Source organism: Lottia gigantea (assembly GCF_000327385.1).
Source record: "Lottia gigantea unplaced genomic scaffold LOTGIsca_73, whole genome shotgun sequence".
NCBI classification, from domain to species: domain Eukaryota; kingdom Metazoa; phylum Mollusca; class Gastropoda; family Lottiidae; genus Lottia; species Lottia gigantea.
Window position 1 is genome coordinate 158,096 of NW_008710453.1, and position 10,464 is coordinate 168,559.

General features: G+C 34.2%; 1 protein-coding gene across 1 annotated transcript; it reads left to right on the top strand.

Moving 5' to 3' along the window:
- Positions 1-4,840: 4,840 nt before the first annotated feature.
- On the top strand, positions 4,841-8,554 carry LOTGIDRAFT_168175 (hypothetical protein; the record flags this gene model as incomplete). Its single annotated transcript, XM_009066060.1, has 8 exons — positions 4,841-5,008; positions 5,556-5,677; positions 6,025-6,088; positions 6,333-6,449; positions 6,824-6,923; positions 7,246-7,334; positions 7,726-7,836; positions 8,375-8,554. 8 exons carry the CDS (start codon positions 4,841-4,843, stop codon positions 8,552-8,554), a joined length of 951 nt encoding a protein of 316 aa, XP_009064308.1.
- Positions 8,555-10,464: the final 1,910 nt, after the last annotated feature.

Sequence of the window (10,464 nt, forward strand, 5' to 3'; positions counted from 1 at the left end):
TTCATATAATATAAGTTAAAAATATACTTACTCAACAAAGCAAAATAAAGTAGCGTATATCTGAACCCCGGAGTTATATAGGTACAGAGAGCAGCACGTGATATGAACAAGATTCTATTTGGTATAGTATAACAGATTATTAAAGTGTTTTACCGGATACTTATGCAAATTTAATTGGTATTCTGATCTGTCATATGACTGATCTTGTATTGATAATCTTTTTAGGGTACGATCACGAATTTATATATATATATTCGATAAAATGTGTTATTGGACACTAGGATATTCGTGTTTTTCACCAGACCATGAACCATGAATGATGAAGAGTAGAGTGATGTACTAAGAATTTTAAAAGAAGAAGTGTCCAACTAGTTTGATTGTCATGGCCTTGCTCTAAATTCACCACAGAGACAGAAACTGTCAAAATAGCTATGAGAGGTTGGACTACTGTTCACCATCACCAGCCAACATCAATAGATTCATAATAGCTATAAGAGGTTAGACTACTGTTCACCATCACCAGCAACATCAGTAGATTAAAAATAGCTATAAGAAGTTGGTCTACTGTTCACCATCACCAGCTAACATCAATAGATTCATAATAGCTATAAGAGGTTAGACTACTGTTCACCATCACCAGTTAACATCAATAGATTCATAATAGCTATAAGAGGTTGGACTACTGTTCACCATCACCAGCCAACATCAATAGATTCATAATAGCTATAAGAGGTTAGACTACTGTTCACCATCACCAGCTAACATCAATAGATTCATAATAGCTATAAGAGGTTGGACTACTGTTCACCATCACCAGCCAACATCAATAGATTCATAATAGCTATAAGAGGTTGGACTACTGTTCACCATCACCAGCCAACATCAATAGATTCATAATAGCTATAAGAGGTTGGACTACTGTTTACCATCACCAGCCAACATCAATAGATTCATAATAGCTATAAGAGGTTAGACTACTGTTCACCATCACCAGCCAACATCAATAGATTCATAATAGCTATAAGAGGTTAGACTACTGTTCACCATCACCAGCTAACATCAATAGATTCATAATAGCTATAAGAGGTTGGACTACTGTTCACCATCACCAGCCAACATCAATAGATTCATAATAGCTATAAGAGGTTGGACTACTGTTCACCATCACCAACCAACATCAATAGATTCATAATAGCTATAAGAGGTTGGACTACTGTTCACCATCACCAGCCAACATCAATAGATTCATAATAGCTATAAGATGTTAGACTACTGTTCACCATCACCAGCTAACATCAATAGATTCATAATAGCTATAAGAGGTTGGACTACTGTTCACCATCACCAGCCAACATCAATAGATTCATAATAGCTATAAGAGGTTAGACTACTGTTCACCATCACCAGCCAATATCAGTAAATCAAAAATAGCTATAAAAGGTTGGACTACTGTTTACGACATCAGTTGCTCACTACATAGATATGTCTCAATGTTAACCCTTGACTTATCGCTTCGCTAAAAAATTAGAACATATTTCAATATTGCATCGGAGTTCATATGCACATAACATTCTTTCAAAGTATGATGACACTTCCAAATCGTTTTTCTTTTTTTTACATCTAACCGTTGCTTTCACAAGCTGTTATTCGCGTCACTTATCTTGGTTGGTAAAAAATATACTTCTCGACCAATCAAATTCCTTCGAACAAAATATTTTTAATTTCTTCACGTTTAATTAACCAGATGCAAGATTTTAGTACCAAATTACTTTCTGATAATAAAGTCTCAAAGTTCTCGATTGAGTTATTGCCATAATGTGCCAAGTGCCAAACAGCTATGATTGTTTTCAGAGCACGATTGTAAAAATAATCCACTACAATCTTTAAACTTCCACGAAATATTCACAATTATTCGAGATGACTTTCGGATCAATGATTTGTCAAAGCAAGTACGACTACACATAGAAGTTATGTCCCCTTCCATTTCGGCATTTCCGAAAAAATCACACCCGAAAACTTTGAAAATTGATTTAAGATGGGGAAGAGGCGTTAGTGTTCTCTGAACTTTGTAACGAATATTCAGTGTAAGTACCTTTCTGTGAAGTTTCACAACGATCGCCTATCGATAACGGGGTTGATGCAAAAATGCATCAATTCCCGATGATACGATGGAGGCCGCCATTTTCAATCACCATCCTTATACTCCCAAATAAATGTTACGAGATTCCAAACGGCCCAACATGAAAGTTACGCATGAGTGGATAAACTGAATAAATCTTCAAAGGGGGGCATAACTTTCTAAAGACGAAAATATGTGATTGTGAAAGCAGCGTTAAGCCTGCCACAGACAGTAACAAGCTGAGCTGCCTGCCTCAGCTCAATTTTTAGAGAGGCCAGAAATTCACCATGTGCGGGCGTCTAAGCTGCCAGCTCAGCTAACCAATAGAAACGCGTTGACGAATCACGTGGTATCATTATGGTAAACCGTGAATGATGTAATTTTAGATGATCAATTTGCTGAACATGGCAAGACAACCCTTGTCTCTAAGCTGTTTTTCTGACGAATTCCAAAACAGGAAAATGAGGCAATTTTGATCAGTTACATGGCACAGATGCAGTCCGAACGTCCTTCGATGACGTACGGATTTTGCCGAAGATTTTCTAGTGAGACAATAGCTAAAACGAGAGCTCTCGTCTGCGGTGAAAAATGTGCTGAGAATGTTGCTCAGCCTCACATATCTTCAATAGTACAGCGTTGCTAATGGAACGTACCCAAAAGTCAATAAAGTGTAGATGCATTACGTGTACACTATCGTCACAAATGGCAGACTATTACGAACTAAAACGAGTCTAAAACCTAGACTGCTGCAATAGCCACCTTTCTTGCATCACAGACTTTTTAAATGCAGCGACTTGATTGGATTCAACGCTAGCGATTACATCCAATCAGGGTTTTCTATGACGAAGGCACTGTGACTCTGATTGGCTGTATATGCTAGCAATCCAAAAACATCACTGCGTTCGTAATAGCTAGGCATTGTGAAGATGTGTGTATACGTGTATCACTGTATCAGTATCCTATAAGAAATTAATTATGCTTTTATTGTCATAATACTTTTGATATTTGTTATTGGAGTTTCAGGTATCTGTATGAAATTAATGAACACTGGTGTATGATGATTTTGGCATCTCTTATGTCAGATTTCACAATTAGTTCTACTGTGTAAAATTGATTTCTGCGATACAGATTGATATCAGAAAGGAATTTGTTCTTTCATTTCACAAATATTTAAAGTGATACTGTCTTAGAATTAACATAAAATTAAGAATTTTAAACTGGCGAATAAGAGCCAGTAGATATACGTGGTGTCATAAATAACATAACAAGATCCTTATATAATCCGATAAATCCAAAATACTTCGTAAGTATCCATAAATATGCAATTAACTATTGAAAAACTCTTAATATCAATATTATGCGTTTTTCAATAATTACTTAGTTTTATGAATTTTCCAATTTTCCAGATTTTACAGGGATTCTGTTGTAACTTTTTGACACCAGATATGTTCACTGATGAATATATACTCATATCAAATTTTTAATGTTTTATTTATGTTTATTCTAAGACGTAGTATCACTTTAAAATGTATATAAATGTAAATCAATATAAGGATTGATGATTCAGCATAGGAAATAAACACACTTCCCTCGAATTGCTGATGTAAATAAGTCGATTTCGGACTAAAAATTATCTTCTAAAGACAATCCGAGACTCTCTTTCTAGTTAATATTTCAAATGATATAAGTAATGCAAATATTCAGAAGCTTAAATGCTACTGCTAGAAAATGACAAAGCAAATCTGTCACATGGAAAACTTGTCATAGACATAATAATAAATTGATCACAGTAATATGATCACAAAGTAAATTGTTTGCCATGTGACCATTCTTTTCTTCGTTATATTTCAAGATCGAATCTCTCGAGTGATATGATCAGTAACAGTGCAACGTGGAAATTTTACTATACATGCAAGAGAACTTTTCAATGCCAAAATATTGCTCCATGAACAATTTAATATAGATTCTAATGATATATCGCTTTATATCATTTCGATTGTGCAAATTGCAAAGCGATAAAGAAATGTTTAGTATATGTAGAAATACATTGAAAGTCAGAATTTGAAATAAATCCTTCACATTTTCACCATGCTCAGCTCAGCTCAGAAAATAGTCGTTGCCCCAGATATTACTTGTTCGAACAATCAAGTGTGGCTACGAACCAGTTATAGAGTGTTCTATTAATGTATATAAAAAAAACATAGATAAGAAAATAATATAGTTACAATATAGTAAATACTACGCATAATATTTGTATATTGTATGGTGTATAGATTCTTACTGAACGAAAAATATTAATTTGACCATATATTGTTACCAAATTACCGCACCCATTTCTATTTGAATTAAATGAAACCAAACTGATATTTTCTTTTGAATTTATTTCTTTTGATATTATGTTCAGAATTTAATGTTACTGTGTTTTTGTGTGGCTTTTACGTCAAAATATTCCATATTACAAGTTTGTTCATCAAACGACGAGTCTTTTCGTTTGTTGGGAACCTCTTTTGGGGTCACTCATACATGTCATGTCATACATTTCATTTAGTGATAAGGATGCTATTAATATTATTTTGGCTGTATCAAATTAATGAATTTACCGTTGTTTTGATTGGTCAAGGATACCATCTCAAACTGAATCATCTCATGGAAATCAAAAACACTGCAAATAATTATTATTAATATGTTATTCTTACAGTTCAGCAGAAATTGACCCCCATCATGGCAACCTCGATACCCGTTGTAGACTTTCAAAAATATGGATTACATAAAAAAAATGAAACGGAGATCACCAACGCAGATTTAAAGAAGATTGGAGATAAACTTATTGCGGCGTTTGATTCTATTGGATTCTGTTATGTTATAAATCATGGAATACCACAAGATTTGGTAAGTACGAGTATTCTGGGACATAGCGCCTGCCTGATAATGAGCGAAGTTTGTGGTTTGCTTCGTAATTTTTCGGTTCCAAGGCGATGAAAAACAATTTCAAATGCCTTAAAGGAATGAAGAGAGTTTATCTAGCCTCTTTATGTGTATAAGGGACACTTTTGACATCTATAAGACATTCCGATTCTTCGTCCACTGTCTGTGGTTTCTGCAATTCCAGAGATGGTTAACTAGAAATGACGTAGCTCCTAGAAGAGAATATCATTATACCACAATAGCATTAATATGATGGTAACGAATTCTCTTTCGGTAGCTACGTCGTTTCCGGTTAACTCTTTCTGGAATTGCAGGAACAGGGATTGGACGAAGAATTGGAATATCCCAAATAAAAGTCAAAGGTGATCCGATACACATAAAAAAGCTAGATAACCGCTTTACAATCCCTTAAAAACAAATGTGCATTTCACCTGGATTTTTTAATAAGGATTATTCATAGATTTCTCTCCGAATGATTACTTGGAATCTTACGATATTCTTTATGTTTCAGATAAGTCAGATATTTGGAGTCTCAAATACATTTTTTGACTTACCAACAGAAACCAAGATGAAATATGTTCGTCCTAAAGACTCAGATATGGACCATGGATATGTCAAGATGGAAGCTGAGAGGTATTTAATCACTGATGTTTTTTTATTGTGTTTCTTAATCTTCCTTATTGTATCTTTTGACTATCTCTACTGTGTCTGTCGACTGTATACTGTGTCTGTTGTCTCTCTGTACTATGTCTCTCGGCTCTATGTGATGTCTCTTGACTTTCTGTACTATGTCTCTTGACTATCTCTGTAATGCGTCTGTCTCTTTTATCTCTGTAATGCGTCTTTTGACGCTTTTGCTGTGTCTTTTGATACTCTTAGTTATGTCTATTTACAATTTTACTATGCCTATTTTGTATCTTGGATCTCTCCGTTAAGTCTTGTTCCATTTACAGTTTTTATTGATTCTCTTCCAATTTCAGTTTGAATCCTGAAAGACCAGGTGATAACAAAGAAGCTTTTGATTTCGCACCAAGTCACCAAAAGGTGAATAAAAATGATATTTCTCTGACGAACTGTCTTGAAGGGAAGGAAGCAATACATCTACCATGTCTCCAAAATTTGTGAAAAACACATAGTGCAACATGTTTGCTCTGCACCAATACTCTCTTCAGTATAAAAACTCGTTGTTACTTTGCATCAAAAGGTTCATGAAAGAGATCCTTTAACAAACTTCAGATACACTGCTTTTCGCCTTGTTTCTTATGTGGCCCAATTTTTTTTTTTACAGTTTTGGCCGAATAAAGAAGTTCCAGAGATGAAAGATATATTTCAAAAATTTTATGATGAATGTAAACAAATGGCTTTTCGTATATTTGACGCCTTTACTTCCGGTTTGAACCTCGAGGTAAGTCTTCACTAGATTGGTTTCAAAGTTATCTATGAAATTTGAATTGATCTGTAATTGCCTCTTTGTATAGTTATGATTTATGAATCTGTTGACAGAATTAATATGGCATCGATATATGTACATATTTGATGTATAAATATTTGACCCCCAGGGGCACATAACAAGCGTTTTCGTAATTTTAAGATAATCGCAAATGTACAAATTGGAGAACATATTTATTAATGTTACGTGTTTCTTAAAGCAAGCAATCCGAAAATTGTTGTGAGAGGTTTTCAAGTTTTTGAACATTGTCAACTAAAAATCCGTACTGCTGCATGTTGATTGGACTCCTACTGACAGGAACTCAAACACTTATTTTTTATGACTTGTAGGATAGAAATTTTCTACGGAATAGTCATAAAAACATTGGACGAGATGGTAATTGTACTATAATCAGAACAAATTGGTATCCACCATTACCAAAAGACGGAAGTGAGTACTATTATCAATGGTTTGTAGAATTTTGCCATAACTGTTTGTTTTTTTTTATGTGTATGGGGACACTGAAAGCATCAATTTGCACTATTCCAATTTTCAATCTGACTAACTAACTGACTGACTGAAAATCTGAATGGTACAAATTGATGCTTTCAGTGTCCCCGATACGCATAAAAAAATTAGAAAATCTCTATAACAATCCTTTTGATACGACGAAATTGGATTGGGAGTTAAACTCCAACATCTAACATCTGATATTACTTGCTACAAACGTTTTGATGTGCACTAGTGTCGATGTTTTTCTCCATGGTTTCAGGTATAAAACCAGGCCAAGAACGTTGTGGAGAACATAGTGATTACGGCTCAATGACTCTTCTGTTTCAAGATGGTATTGGAGGGTTAGAGGTAATTATTGTCCTACACCCTGCACCCTTGAGAGTTTGTAAATGCTGTGGTGATCGTCGTGGTAATTCAAACTGCAGAGAGAATGCCAGGAATCCATTCCTTGACGGCTTGATATGTTATCTTTAACTAGGCGGGGCCCAGGTGTATTGTCCTATCCCAATGCCAAGACGCTATTCAGCCCTGTAGGACGACTCCATTCACAGATGTTAATGAGATAGATAAAGACCTTAAAGGACGGTGTATTCAGTGTTTTATAAAATGGAACCTAGTTTATAAAATGATATTCATGTATCTGTCAAAGCAAAAGAGTGTATTGTGTAATCTCTATGCTTAACATAATGTTTAATATAATATATGATTTAAGCAACTGCTATGTTCATTAATCTTGCAGGTTTGTAACAAGAATGGTGATTATATACCAGCTACTCCTGTACCTGGTGCTATTTGTGTTAACATTGGTGACTTGATGCAGAGATGGACAGCCGATAAACTCAAAGCTACTGTAAGAAATTAAATTATTTTTAGTTAAAGGGGAGGAACTCCGAAACGTTTTGCTCACAATATCCATTGCCACTTTTGTTCACATTTGGATATAGACTACGCTATATTTCGAAGACCTTTACAGGAAAGATCAGATGGACTTTTCTTAAGTTGCATGCTGTGGCGTTTCTAAGAATAATTAGGTAACTACCCCTTGATACGTCCAAATATTACCTTTCTTAGCATACATCCTGGAGACAATCTTGTAAGGAGACACTCTTAGAATGCGTCAAGAGATCTTTCATTTGTCCTAAAAAAAAGCCCTTTGAAAATGTTACCTTTCTTATGATAATTCCTGAAGACAAGTTTTTATGGAGATATTCTCAGAATGCGTCAAGAGATCTATTTTATTAGTACACACCCAAGAGACCCCCTTGTAAGAAAACACGACACCCTTATGAGGATACACCATGTATCTATGGATACATCAAGATAACACTATTGATTGATCTATACCTGTATTGTATGAATGTTTCAATGCATATGTGCTTTCATTTCAGAAACATCGTGTGCTCATTCCAGAAAGTGAAGTTTTAAAGAATAAAGGGAGGCAATCCATAGCATTTTTTATCCATCCTGACGTTGATCGTGTTATAACATGTTTGGATGGATCAGATAAATATAAACCTATATTAGCATCGGATTATCTGAAATTAAGATTTTCACTAACTTATCTATAGTAACATTACTCATTATAATCAACTTGTTCAAAATCAATTTGTTATTGTTAGTTGTTTTACGCCTGTGGCGGCGCCGGCCTCCCGAGACTATGTAAGGGGATATAGGGAGTAGACTGGCGGGACAAACTATCCAAGTTGAAATTCGAAATGCGGCAGCTCTATGGAAGCGCCATAAGGTCCATGGAGTGTCTAAAAATGGTTGTTAATCAAGAAACTTTTTGAAAAATAGAGTTGATGATAGGGCCTTCTGACACACATTTTGAGTCGAAACGTATATAAATGATATTATATTTGTTAGAAATCTTTGCTGCCGCCGGTTTGAAGAGATAAGAACACATTCTTTTCAAGTAAATATTCCGAAGTAGGGTTTGATTTTCTATCGGCTTCAATTCTTTTACGAAAATCGTACTCAATTCTGTACCGTAACTTACATATTCATTAAAATATATAATGGCTCGCTCGCAAACATAGCGTCATAACGAGTGATTTGTTTTGATTGGCTGAAAATTGCTACAGTAGGGCCAATTTTGATTGGACAATAATATTTATCTATGAATACGTAATAATAATAATATATTTATTCAGAAACTTCAAGGCTGTTAGCCTATAGTAGGTTTGTTACAATTATAATTATATACATGTACAAAAATTGAACAACATATAAAACAAATGCTAATATGTCGATACAAATAAGACTATAGTAGGGTTGTTTCATTTGTAAAAGAATGTATAAAAATTGGAGAATACGAAAATATAATACACAATATACAATAAAATATAATTTATATATATGAACATTTATAACCACATGTCGATATGATCATTTATGTTTTTTTTGTATAGTTAATACTGTAGAATTTCTTTTCTTATTTCCATACCTTTATTAATAAATATACTTAGATTTCGTATTATTTTGTCATCGTTACAATTGAATAGTTTGATAAGGTTATGCTCATTGGGATTTTGGTAGCACCATTCAGGCAAAAAATTATACCTCAAATCATTTAATACAGGACAAAGTAGGATGAAATGTATTTCATTACCATGTTGTTTTGTATTACATATTGTACATATCCTGTTGACTCGTGCGACATTGTTACGTCTACCATTAGGCCAGTGCATAATATCCATTTGCAAAATTTATCCTGGACATGTTCAATATCCCATCTTGACTCAGTACCCCATAGTTCAGCCCCATAAAATAATATCGGTACAACCATAGAATCAAATAGTTTGAATGCAATTGTAGCATTTCTAGATCCTAAGCTACTCAGGACGTGTTTAATGGTATTCAAGGCCTTTGTTGCTTGCTGAGTCAGAGTTTTGCAACGTTTAGTCCAGGATAACCTATTCGTAAAGATTACACCTAAATATTTGTACTGACTCACTACTGAATACGTAATATTTCTCATTTGTGTTACTACGGACCGGAGGCAGTATGACGAATGGGGGTGTGGTTTGGACACGATGATTTGAACTATACTTTTGTGATTTGAGAAAGGAAACAACCTTCAAATCCAATTATTGTTGTTGCATATTAATTTGTTATTTTATGTGTTATATAATTTTATATAATAAATATTTTTACCATATTGAAAAAAGATATAATTGGCGAAAATTTGCATTTTTAAGAACGAAACGAATTCAATTGGAATATGTATCTCAATTGCCGTCACCCATGTCCGTCTGTCCGTCCAGATTTGATCGTAGACACTCTAGAAGGCACCATATTTGACTAATTTTGAGGAAACCTGGTATGATTGTCTGTAATTGTTTTTTCTATCAAAAAAAAAAGAGAAATCGAAAAATATTTTGTATGAGTTATTGCCCTTGTTCTTGAAATGTTCGTTAACATTCGCAATTCTTGACGAACTTTGATGAAACTTTATTGAAAATCAGAAAAATCGAAA